This window comes from Ranitomeya variabilis, chromosome 5 (assembly GCF_051348905.1).
Source record: "Ranitomeya variabilis isolate aRanVar5 chromosome 5, aRanVar5.hap1, whole genome shotgun sequence".
Classification (NCBI taxonomy): Eukaryota; Metazoa; Chordata; class Amphibia; order Anura; family Dendrobatidae; genus Ranitomeya; species Ranitomeya variabilis.
Window position 1 is genome coordinate 129,945,773 of NC_135236.1, and position 13,327 is coordinate 129,959,099.

The 13,327-nt window shown below is 44.6% G+C and overlaps 1 protein-coding gene across 5 annotated transcripts in view; it reads left to right on the top strand.

Annotated features, from left to right (window-relative positions):
- Positions 1-13,327, top strand: part of DPP8 (dipeptidyl peptidase 8) — a 45,267-nt gene that overhangs the window by 16,413 nt on the left and 15,527 nt on the right. For all 5 annotated transcript variants that reach the window (XM_077263302.1, XM_077263303.1, XM_077263304.1 and 2 more), the window contains 7 exons: positions 269-437; positions 965-1,075; positions 1,156-1,284; positions 1,644-1,705; positions 2,113-2,213; positions 4,353-4,530; positions 7,189-7,348. In XM_077263302.1, the coding sequence (XP_077119417.1) occupies positions 269-437; positions 965-1,075; positions 1,156-1,284; positions 1,644-1,705; positions 2,113-2,213; positions 4,353-4,530; positions 7,189-7,348 (910 nt within the window). The remainder of the gene's footprint in view (positions 1-268; positions 438-964; positions 1,076-1,155; positions 1,285-1,643; positions 1,706-2,112; positions 2,214-4,352; positions 4,531-7,188; positions 7,349-13,327) is intronic.

Consider the following 13,327-nt stretch of genomic DNA (forward strand, 5'->3'; position numbering starts at 1 on the left):
GCACCTTTCAGACATATAAGACTTGGCTGAATAAGGGGGTGTCACGGCTCTGAGATCATTCCTAAACCATATATTAGTGGGTTATAGTGTTTCCAGGATATTTGTGGGGAAAAAATGGTAGACACCAACCCCAACTTCTTTTTTTTTTTTTTTTTTTTTTTTTTTTTTTATTTTAGGTTTGTAGATCAAAAAAATATATTGAAGCAATAATCTAGTTTTTATTGTGGTTACTGAAATATATATGGTTTCCTCTTGTTTTAATCTGTAGAAACAGTCACTGCAGCCACAGTTACTGGAAAGCAACTGCCCGAACATTCGCATGGACCCCACAATCTGTCCTGCAGACCCAACCTGGATGGCGTTTGTGCACAGCAACGATTTGTGGGTGGCCAATATAGAGACCGGAGACGAGCGCAGGCTGACATTTGTGCACAAAGGTAAAGGCCTATAAAGTTAGGAAGCAAAATGGGGATTTATTACGACTGGCATTTTAGACCCAAGTCATGTTCCCAAAGGCTGCTGGATTAAGGTTTGCATGCGCCTTAATAACCTTTTTGGATCTTATGGGCTGTCTGTGTGCCAGAACATGAAACGTACACAACCTCAGAGCTGGCATAGACTTTGGTTAGAATGTACACTAGTCCCATGCCATATGTTGTGGTAGACATGTCCCCTTAATAAGCCACACTCGCCTTTTTAAGAAAAAAAAAAATGAGGCTCTTAAACGCAAGAATTTGCAAAATCTCTGCATAAATGCCACCAACACATTTTTAATTTTTCTTTTTTTCTTTTATGCCTGAAAGCCTGGAGTAGAGGGGATAATTTCCTCGCAAGGAGTGCAGTATTAGTACTGGTACTAGACTGAGGACTGGGCTTAGTCAGTTGATAATGGTGATATTATGGTTTAGGATTGGTGTCTTCTGCACAATAAGAAATCATTTTATCGGATTCATATTTCTGACAGACTTGGTAGGAGTGGAAGAAGATTCCCGTTCTGCTGGCGTAGCCTCCTTCGTGTTACAGGAGGAGTTTGATCGCTACACTGGTTACTGGTGGTGTCCCCGTAATGAGACAAGTAAGGATTGCGTCCTGTATGTCTTCTAATCACACCTGTCGTGGAGAAGCAATGGTTAACAGTTTGTCTGTATGCCGCAGCTCCATCAGGCGGTCAGATACTGCGCATCCTCTATGAAGAAAATGATGAAGCTGAAGTTGAGATAATCCATGTGACTTCCCCAATGCTGGAAACCCGAAGGACCGATTCCTTTAGGTACCCCAAAGCTGGTAAGTGTTTGGTTGTGTGTTTACTGGATATTTTATTGCAGAAAGTCCTAAAGTGGTAGAAAGTTCTGCATTAATATCTGCAGCGTGGGAATTCACATATCTGCAATTTTTGGTAACTTTAAGGCAGCACCCTTGGACTATGTGCACACCCGAGTTTTTCGAACAGAAACACAGCGTTAACTCTTCAAGTGTCAAAACTCCTCAATAACGGAGTTTCTGCTCCAAAGGCTAACCATGATGACTGTACATATCCTTATGGTGCTTTTCAAATTGACAAATAAATGTAGTTTGGTCTTGCAGGTAAATCTTTTGTTGAATTCTGGGCAATTTAAATTTTTTTTTTTTTTTCTCTTCCCCAGGGACTGCAAACCCAAAAGTGACATTTAAGCTGTCAGAAATAACTGTGGATGCAGAGGGCAGAGTAAGTGGTGCTTTTCTTTTTCTTAGTTCACTTTGTGTTACCTTTTCACGTGCTTCCATGATACGATTTAAGCTCAAATTGTGAAACAATATGATACATAGTATTTGATGAAAACCATGGTTTTTTTCCCATTATTAATTAGACTGACAGTGGAATGCCAGTTAATACAAACCTAAATGACAATGGTCCTCTAAAGTTGCAGTGGCCCTAGATGGCATCTTCACAACTTTCATTGATATTGGCAGAAGTCGTGAAGCAACAAATGCTATAGTCCAGAATCTGATTTGCAGCCGGTCATTAAATTTAGGTTGAGGGGGGGACTACCTTACTTACCCATACCTTTTCTGTCCCTTATAGGACTGTGCTTGGTGTCTGCTATAACCGGTATGTTGTTCATTGTCTTCCAGGTGTTGGATGCCATAGACAAAGAGCTGCGGCAGCCGTTTGAGGTGCTGTTTGCTGGGTGTGAATATATTGCTAGAGCTGGCTGGACTCCAGATGGAAAATAGTGAGTTTTGAGACTAATGCCTGATCTAATATTTAGACATCTAACAGCAGTGACCAAGTAATGTGGAGCCTATAGTGTTAGCGACTATAGGAGTGTCCATTGTCTCTGCCTAGTGCCATGCTAGCCTATAATGTTTAATCAGGCCTGTATGTGTCGCTGACCTGCTATTGGAGCTCAGCCCTATTGGAAGTGAGTGGACAGCCAGATGCATCACTGCTGTGCCAAAATAGTGAGGAATGTGATGCTCCAGAGATGCCTACTTATCTGTTACCAGAACCTACAGAATACTAGGAGCAATTGGATCCATAATCTCAAAAGTATCTATTTATTTTCATTCTAAATACATCAGTGCCATAAAAATGGCGAAAGAATGTAAAGTGAGGATAAGAAGTATTTGATACACTACCGATATTGCAACTTTTCCCACCTAAAAGGAATGGAGAGGTCTGTAAATTCTATCATAGGTACACTTCAACTGTGAGAGCCAGAATCTAAAAATCCGAAATTCATTGTATGACTTGCATGATTCAATTGCATTTTGTTGCATGAAATCAGTATTTGATCACCTACCAACCAGCACGAATTCTGGCTCTCACAGACCTGATAGTTTTTCTTTAAGAAGCCTCCTACTCTGCACTCATTACCTGTATTAATTCCACCTGTATAAACTCATTACTTGTATAAGACACCTGTCCACACACTCAATCACACTCCACCCTCTCCGCCATGGTCAAGACCAAAGAGCTGTCTAAGGACATTGGGGACAAAATTGTAGCCCTCCACAAGACTGGGATGGGCTAAAGGACAAGTATTAGAAAATGGAAGAAACCCAAGAAGACTGTCAATATTCCTTTGTCTGGGGGTCCATGGAAGATCTCGCTTCATGGGGTAAGGATGATTCTGAGAAACTTCTGGGCCGATCCCTGACCTACACAGGAGGTCCTGGTCAATAACCTGAAGAGAGCTGGGATCACCGTCTCAAACATGACTGTTAATCCATGACTGCGTAGTGTCTTTCTAAAATCCTGCTGGTCCCCCCTGCTTACACCAGCATGTGTCCAGGCCCATTTGAAGTTCACAAATGACAATCTGGATCAGAGGTGTCAAACTGCATTCCTCGAGGGCCGCCAACAGGTCATGTTTTCAGGATTTCCTTGTATTGCACAGGTGATAATTTAATCATCTGCACAGAATGATTCCAGCACCTTGTGGAATGCTAAGGAAATCCTGAAAACATGACCTGTTGGCGGCCCTCGAGGAATGCAGTTTGACACCTCTGATCTGGATGATCCAGAAGAGGAATGGGAGAAGGTCATGTGGTCAGATGAGACCAAAACAGAACTTTTTTGCATCCACTCCACTCGCCGTGTTTGAAGGAAGAATGAATGAATGAATTCAACCCCAAGAACACCATCCCAACAGTGAAGCACGGTGTGGGAAACCTCATACTTTGGAGGTGCTTTTCTACAAAGGGGACAGGGCGACTGTACTGTATTGAAGAGAGGATGGATGGGGTCATGTATCATGAGATTTTGGCCAACAACCTCCTTTCCTTATTAAGGGCATTGAAGATGGATTGTGGCTGGGTCTTCCAGCATGACAATGACCCGAATCGCACATACAGGGCAATTGTTTTGTACATTTTTGTGGTGGCCTACATAGGTTCAACATTTGTATGGTATTGATGTATTCTGTAAGAAAATAAATTTCGATACCTTTTTAAAGATTTTTGTTGCTTCTTGTACTCCTGCAGGTTCTATATGTTGTTGAATGAAGGGATTTTTGATTTTGTAGAGGATCATGATATGTTTTCATTATCTATTAAGTCTGTTCTAATGAAAACCCCCAGATGGTATTCCCATGTTGAACGTTTTTTTCCTTGACTTTATGTAACTCCCGTTGACTTCTATAGGGAATCTCTTTGCCTGCTCTTGGTCCCAGAGCTAAGACCATCATTTATGAAGCATTTATGATATATCTGCAGACACTATTTTAATGATGAGCTCACTCATGGGTACAAATATATGCAGGCTGTTGTAATTTTCATTTAGTAAGGTAAGAGGTTCAGGTCAGGAAATGGTTATTGGTGATCTTTGTGATCCGTTGTGTTTTCTCATTTGTATATATCTTTCCTTGCAGTGCATGGGCTATCCTACTAGATCGTCCACAAACGCGTCTGCAAATTGTTCTTATTCCACCCTCATTGTTTGTGGCTCCCTACAAAGAACTTTCCGATCATCACCGGTTATCAGATTCTGGGTCTGAATATGCAACACCCCTTGTGATCTATGAGGAGACAACAGATATTTGGATAAATGTATGTCAGTAACACAATTGTGACTCCAATGTAGATAATTTAACTTGCTGTCTCTAAGGTCGTTGTATAGAACTGCTAAGAAGTGTGAAATGTGCATAATGTCATGACTGCTCATTCTTTAGAAGCGTTCCATCATCAGCTCAATGTTTCCTGATATTTCAAGTGGGCCGTGACACTCAAAATATATTAAATTGGTAGAGTGCCCAGTATGTCTTGTAAATGCGATCTGATGTAGGAAGTACACTTTAACAAGTAGGAAAATCATGCAGCAGAACATATGCTGTTTCGAGTGTTCCATCTACCACCTTAAGGTGTGGTTGAGACGGCATTTTTTTCCATGTTCTGTATATGGACCTCAGTGACCGGTTTGATGAATGGTCTCCTGACCCAATCTTACAATTTCATAAGCCTATTGGGCTGTAAGTTTGTGTCAGGAGACCCATGGTCGGTCAGAGTGGGCATGGCGGGCCATTTGTGGACTGCAAAACTCTGCCATCTCCAACTGTCCTTATGGGGTTTTCCATTATAATGATGGACCTTATAATGATAGACCTATCTTTCAGAAAGTCATTAATATCTGATCAGTGGGGTTCAACATTTTGGCATCTCTAGTAGTGATGAGCGAGTATACTCGTTACTTGGGTTTCCCCGAGCATTCTCGGGTGTTCTCCGAGTATTTGGATGTGCTCGGAGATTTAGTTTGTCTCCATAGCTGCATGATTTGCGACTGCTAGACAGGCTGAATACATGTGGGAATTCCCTAACAAACAGGCATTCCACACATGTACTCAGGCTGTCTGGCAGTCCCAAATCATGCAGCTATGGAGACAAACTAAATCTCCAAGCACATCCAAATACTCGGGGACTACCAGAGCTTACTTGGGGAAACCCGAGTAACGACTACACTTGCTCATCACTAATCCCTAGAGATCAGCGGTTGCCAGCAGCAGGCAGATAAACGGACTGTGTGCCGCTCTGCGGATTTTAAACTGTTTTTCTCTGAAACATAGCATTACTTGAGGTAAATAAATATATGTGGCTGAAATCGTACAGCTAGTACCTGATGCATGCTGTCTGAACCACTGCCAGCATGTCTGCTGTAAGGTTACCTTTAAAAAAAATTATCCAAGCAATAAGTCCATTAGTGAAGATGGCAACCAATATACTCTTTGAGAAAATTAGTTAAATGCAGCAGAAGAGACCTAAAATCAGACTTTTATGAAGTACGGTTAAAAGAGCTTAGCTCACCTTCGATTTTGAGGGTGACAGGTTCCCTTTAATGCCATAAATGGTATATAAACGCCACATTGGAGGTATGCCAATCAGATACATTCATAAAACTGTGTTATCAATGTGACGTCCTTTTATGCAGGATATATCCAATAGGTATTCATGGCCGCAGAGTCCAAATCTAGGCACCTGGACATGAATCCCCACTCTCCAATAGAAATGACTATTTTGGAATTACGGTATAAATTATTTTGGTTCCACTACAATAATTGGGCGAGACTGTTACTTTTAATTACTGGCACCACTGAGCACTATTTTTTTTTTTTTTTTTTTTTCTTTTGGAGCTTAGCTCTTTTAACCCGATGTATCCTGAAAGAAATAGAGGTTAGATTATACTCACCCAGGGGCGGTCCCAGTCTGGTCCGGTCTGGTCTTCTTACGATGACGTCCTCTTCTTGTAGTCACGCTGCGTTTCTGGCGCAGGCGTACTTTGTCTACCCTGTTGAGGGCAGAGCAAAGTACTGCAGTGCGCAGAACCGGACCGGGACCGCCCCTGGTGAGTATAATCTAACCTCTTTTTCTTTCAGGATACATCGGGGGCTTATCTACAGCATTCCAGAATGCTGTAGATAAGCCCCTGATGCTGGTGGGAGTAGCTCACCTTCGATTTTGGGGGTGACCGGTTCCCTTTAAGTATTGCCGAAACCAGTACATATTCTGTTTGACTGTATTTGCCTTTTAATGAATGTATACTGTTCCAACCCCATGTTTCTAGGGTGGCCTGCTCCAGTGGTCTCCATCAGAATGGGAAATGGAGGACCTCATGTTTTTAACAAGTTTATTACCTGGTTGCTACAGCCAGTCACAGAACTTGGGATGTTATCCCTTCCTGACATGGCTGAGACCACCGGAGTGATCTGCCTTGCAGCCACAGGGGTTTGAGCATTACCACACCTTTTTAATGTTTGCATTTTGGCAACCTATTGGGGCAAGTGGATGGTGAAAGTCCACAAGAGTATGTTACAGGGTGTCCAAAAATGTAGGAGACTCTTTATGGGTGGTGTGTGGCAATGGGACACAATAGTTAAGTGGGTTGCCAGCTGCTCAGAGTTGTTAAATGTGGCCATTTTTATGTATTATACCTCTTTTAGGCAGTATATAGGATAGATCTTGACTTCTAGTGTTTGATAACATGGTCTTACACAGACCAGAGAGGAAACCTATTTCTCCACCGATTTGGTAGTCTAAATGGCAAGCCCTTCCTGTGTGCCCTGTTGGCATCAGTCTTTTTTTTATTACTTTTCTTCTTTGCTGTGTTGTACCCTAAACCTCTTGCATAGGCCTGGTAACAGGGAATGGTCACCCAGAACGATCTAGTATTTTGTCACGTTTCATTCCTTAATATAACTCTCTCTCCATTTTTAATAGATTCATGACATCCTGTACTTTTTTCCCCAAACCCGAGACGATGAAATCCAGTTCCTTTTTGCCTCTGAGTGCAAGACGGGATTTCGGCACCTATACCGGATCACCAGCATATTGAGAGCTGCCAGTTCCGGTAGAGCCGGAGCCGATCTTCTAGGGCTCAGTGAGTTGCTTGCTACCTTTTATACACCTTGACATTAATGTGTCATATCTGTCTAGCTCTAATCTGAATGTACTTTTTTTTTTTTTATATTTATATCTCTACTAAATATCTTCTCCTCTCTTAAGCACGCATGTGACGTATGGATTTTTGTTGCCATGTAAACATGTTTCCAAGAAACCAGAGTAATATATTCATTCTGATTGCACTGAACAAAAATATAATCCTGACCATGAATATTCCAGCAGAAACCGTTATCTGCCAAATATAATATGTGCACAATATATTGTACACCTCTTTGCAAAAGTCATCAACCGTGCTTTGTTTAATATTTTGATTGCAGATTAAAGGGAACTTGTCGTCCTATTCATGCTGCCTGATTCACAAGCAGCTTGGATCAGACACTGGATGCAATATTGCAGCACTGTATATTGAAAACAGCTGTCTGGGGAACTATGTCTGACTAGTCCTAGGCAGGTCCCCAGCGGAATCTCGCCGCCCCTGCTCCTGTAATCAACAGGTCTCTCCCTATGCGAACTCTTACAGGATAAGACTAGTATTTCTAGGGGGACAGCAAGAAATCGCTGGGGTCCTGTCTTGGACTGACTGTAGCTTTCAAAGTAAAACTTGCACAGCTACAATAATAGTGTCTTGATTCATGCTGTCTGTGATTTTGGCTGCACGAATCATATGACTGGTTCCCTTTAAGATTGACATTTATTGGAAGGTTAAATCCTCAACATCTATATGTACTAATAAACTTGACTGCATCACGCAGTTGCCTCATTGAAATGTGTTTATTGAAGGAGGCTGTCATCAGAAAATGACCTATTGAATAAATCAGGTTTTGTGTTAATTTTATTTTTAAACAATGCTTGGCAATGTGTTTCTCTTTTTTTGTTTTAGCCCAGTCTATATTAAATATGTAAAAAAGAAATTTCCTGTTTTCATACTGGCTATTTGGGCTTCTTTTTAGAATCTTTCATGTTTCAGGAAACACATGTACATAGCCACCATGATCAGACTCAGATCTTTTTTTTTTTTTTTTTTTTTTTTTTTTTTTTTGTATTGAAACATCTGAGTGTGTGCAAATGTCATTGGGAAGGGTAGCAGGGGAGTTGTGGCATCATATATTGTGATTGGTGGATCCGGTTTTATCAGCTGTCTATAGAGGTGTTACCTGTCATTGTAATCCTGCTTCTTGTCCTTTCAGAAGTTTTCTTATCAGAAGCATCTATCTAAAAAAAAAAAAAAAAAAAAAGCCCTTTCTCCTTCACCTCATTGGGGGACACAGACCATGGGTGTATGCTGCTGCTGCCACTAGGAGGCTGACACTAAGTGTTACAAAGAAAGTGATCTCCTCCCCTGCAGTATACACCTTCCTGCTGGCTCTCAGCTAACCAGTTCTTGCTTAGTGTCCGTAGGAGGCACACGGACAGGTCTGCTATTCAGACCCAAAACTTTTCATTATTTTATTTTTACCTTTTACATTTTTTTATTTTACCTCTTGCAATGAACAAAGGGGCGACTGATCCTTTCAAGGCTCCGATCTCCCCGAACCATCAACAGGCGAGCATGGAGAGTGTCGCCTCTCTGTATCCTCTCCTGCGACGTGGGATGCCAAGCCTAGGCTGATTCTTAGGGGCGACGGGCCCCTTCAAGGGCACCGATCTCCCCGCACCTTGAACGGACGAGCACATGAAGTGTCGCCTCCACGTATCCTCTTCCCCAGCCCGGCCTATTACCGGACAACTGACCCTGTCCACCCGGGGGCTGAACTCCGTGGATGTACAGAGGCCCCTCTCTATGGCGTCCGAGCAGCCACCACTGTTAAAGCGGATGGCACAAGGAGGCGGACGGTTCCTCTCCACCTCTCTAACAAAGGGACGGTGGATTGAGGTTTATCCCTCTATGCCTGCACTGTCCACGCTGCAATACCTGACCTGCAGCAGAACAATAGAGTGGACACGCTTTCCTCAGCGCTGAAAGTCATCGCGGCGGCTCCATGCCGGGACGCGCACCGATGGTGAGTGGATCCAGTCAGCGATGGGCCTCTGCAGTGGGATATTCACATGCTGACAGGCAGCCTCAGCTTCCCTGTGGCCCACCTCCCTGAGGTAACGCTCCGGCCAGCTGCAAAAATTTAGACCCCAGCTTTGGCCGATGTGTAGGCCGCATCCCTGAAGTCGCGCCCGCACTATGGCACGCTAAGGCGGCTCCCCCCGCTTTAATGGTGCTTCTCGCCTGGCACGGGAGCGCTCAATTTTTCTCGGCCACTACAACGCCACTCACTTCTACCGATGGTATCGCTCCCGACGGCTGCAGAAATTCAGGCCCCGGCTTGGGCCTATTCATGGAAATCTCGAGGCTCCGCCCACATTGTGTCTGTGGCTCCGCCCCCAGAATTGGTGCTTCTCGCTCTCCGAGATTTTTTTTACCACCTCTGCAACTCCCGGTGGCCATCTTGGTCCACCCGGCCGGCTTACACAAGGGCAACGTTTTGTTTGGGTTTTTTTTGTGTTTTTTTGCATTAAAGGGGCAACTCTGGTTCTGCTCTATACTACGCAGTGTCCCTCATAAGGAGACTAAGCTCCCTCGTTGAGCATTTGCCATTCAGTCGGGATAAGGCTTCTTTCAGACTTCCGTCGGTACACGGTCGGTGCGACGTACCGACGGACGTTTAAGTTTTTTAGCACAACGTGGGCAGCGGATGTAGTGTTTCAATGCGTCCGCTGCCCATTGTGAAGTCCCAGGGAGGAGGGGGTGGAGTTCCGGCCGCGCCTACGCAGTTTAAAATGCAGGACCTGACGTACGAAAAAATGTTCCCTTGAACGGTTTTTTGATACGATGGCCCGCCAAATAACGACGCATCCAGTGCACGACGTATGGAACATGTCCATACGTCGCGATGCGTCGGTAATACAAGTCGGGCAACTTTGCAGGATGCGTTTTTTACACAGAACAATGCATTGCAACGTCTTGTAAAAGACGGAAGTGTGAAAGTAGTCTAAGCGATTCACTGGACAGAAGCCTCTACGTGGGATGCCATGCCTGGTCTAATTTTTAAGGGTGACGGGTCTTTTAAAGGGCACCGATCGCCCCACGCCATCAACAGACGAGCACATAGAGTGTTGCCTCCATGTATACTCTTCTGCATCCAAGCCTAACGCCAATCTGCAACATCAGTACACGGGTAAGGAAGTACTTAACCAGTATGCCCTGGTCTAAAAGGCACATGACCAGTATGCCCTGGTCTAAAAGACACATGATCAATCCGTAGCCGGTCACACCTAAATGAGCTCATGAGCCCTCTGCCGCTGATCCCAGTTTATCCCAGAGTACCTAGTTCACTCAGTGGACTTCGTCACTAACCGCAATCCATGGTTTCTCTGACCAAGAAGTTGAATCCCTCAATGAACCCTCTGTGGCTCGGAATGTTCGCAGGACCGATATAGAAGGACTCTCTCCTACATGAGAGCCGTCGGCTAGCAGGGGCCGCAAGTATTCTAGAAATATACAGGCGTCTAGAAACGTACAGGCATCTTGAAAATGGAAGTTTTCTTTTTCTGATCTCTCTCCCCAATGACTTGCTGAGAACAAGGCTCGGAATATGGATCGGATATTGCCTTGGATCTGGACTTGCCAGAGCTTCAGAAAAGGATAGATTCACCTATTTATCACCTATTTATATCAACCAATCTCTGTACATTGACGAGGGACAACCTGCCCTGTCCACCTGGGGACCTGAACTCTGTGGATGTACAGAGGCACCCTTTTTTGGTGTCCAAGCACACCCCTCTGCATCACGACTATTTAGCAGATGATGTTCCTGTTAAGAGGAAGGTGGACCGAGGGTTCCGAATTTTTAACTCTGCACTGTCAAAAGACAGCGGTGATGGCAAGAGACTGCTTTTTCCCGAACTGCCGGATGCCATTGCGCATTCTGCCACTTGGCAGATTAACCAGGTGGTATCTCCTGTGGTATCCCTGCCTGCTGGATCAATTAAAAATACCACGGACTGTCAGATAGCAAACCTGGTTTGTTTCTTCTTGCGGCTTCGGGTTCAGCGCTCTACCCTTCCTTAGCTGCCACATGGGTTGCTAGAGCAATGGTCTCCTGGTCGGAGACCTTAACTACTTTGATTCAAACCAGTAACCTTTTCCCAAAGACAGTACAGCTGACCAATCAAATCTTCTGAGCGGGAGTCTAACAAAGGATCGCTTGTTTCCTACAGACCCAACCAGCAGTGGAAGGGTTCTCCAGGACAGTCTAGATCTAAGGGATCTTGGTTCCAAAAAGGGGAACGAAAAGTAAGACCGATCCTGGACCTCAAGCTTCTAACAACCTTTGACAAGGTCCTCCTTTTTTGGATGGAGTTCCTCCGCTCAGCTATTACTTCAAGAGAAAAAGTGGAGTTTCTGGCATCCATCGACATTTGGGATGCTTACCCTCACGTTCCTATTTTTCCCCTCTTCAAAAGTTCCTTCGCTTTTCCATTCGTGAACAGCATTTTCAAGTTACGACCTTGCCTTTCGGCCTTGCTACCACACCCATTGTGTTCGCAAGGGTCATGGCGGCTGTTATGTTCCTCTTGCACCCTAGAGGCGTGGTCATCCTGCTTTATTTGGTCAACTTTCTAGCCGCTCTTCCAGGACTACGCTGAGTCGTCCATTTCACTTGCGATACCCTCTCACCTGGGCTGGCAGCTAAATTTAGACAAGTTTTCCTCATTTCCAGCCCAGTAGATCTTTTTTGAGGATGATCCTGCACACTTCCAGAAAGATGGTAGTTCTCCCTCGAGACAAGGTCGTGGCCCTTCAACAGGGAGCTCGTGCACTTGATCACTCATCCCCTCATTTCATTCGATTTGCAAGGAAGGTTCTGAGGAAAAATGGTGACGACAATGGAAGCAGTTTCCTTCCTTTCCCTCGTTTTCAGCAAGTCAAACAGGCTTCAGAGGGTAGTCTCTGAGCTCCTTCCTCATCCAGGGCCTTTCTCCCGGTTCAGTGGTTATTGGTGACTATCAATGCCAGTCTTCTCCCGATCATTGCTCTGGGGATCCGAACGGTACGGCTAGTCCTACAGCAGGTCCACTGCCTTCTTGCGGGTCACCCAATTCAAATTCAATTGGATAATGCCACGGCTGTGCCATACGTCAATCATCTAGCAGTACCCACGGTCAGGCGCCAGGGCCGAAGTACGTCACATTCTCTTAATGGGCCGAGATCTATCATTCGGTGATCTCGGCAGTACATATCCCAGGAGTAGAACTCTGGTCGGTTGACATATTCAGCCTTCAGGGTTCACCTCACGTGAGTGGGAACTTCACCGGGAAGTCTTCCAACAGATCTGCCTTCACTGGAGCTCTCCAGTTGTAGATCGGATGGTGTCCAGACTGAACGCGAATGTACTCGAGTTCATGGTTCGGCCTCGAGATCCAAGAGACATCGCAGTGCATGCTCTGGTTCTTCCATGGTACCAGTTTCCATAACCCCTCTTCCACTACTTCCGCAAGCCTTTCAGAAGCAGAAAGAGCCCCAGTGATCCTCGGGGATCCGCACTGACCACGTCAGTTTTTTTTTTTTTTTGTTTGTGGAGCTAGTATCTTTCGGTCTTCTTGCAACGGAGTTTTCACATGTAGTTCTTTTCCGATCGCATACCATTAGATCTTTGGTCCTGGGAGTCTTACAGTAGACTCTTTTTGATCTGGACACACTCTATCAGGGAAGGTCACCCTTTTTTCTCTGCGATCTTGTCCTCCTGATGAGTCCCGCTCTGTTCTTTCAGACCTTTTTCCTTACCATCAAGGCAAGGTTGTCCTCGGGCCATTCTCGTCCCTTCTTACCAAGGTGGTATTGTATTCTCACTGTTATGAGGGCTTCATTCTTCCCTCATCTTTCGGCTTCCGTCTACAAAACGGAATGGGTTCCCCATAATGTCAACGAAGTGAGTGCTCTGAGTAGGTACGTATCGAGGACGGC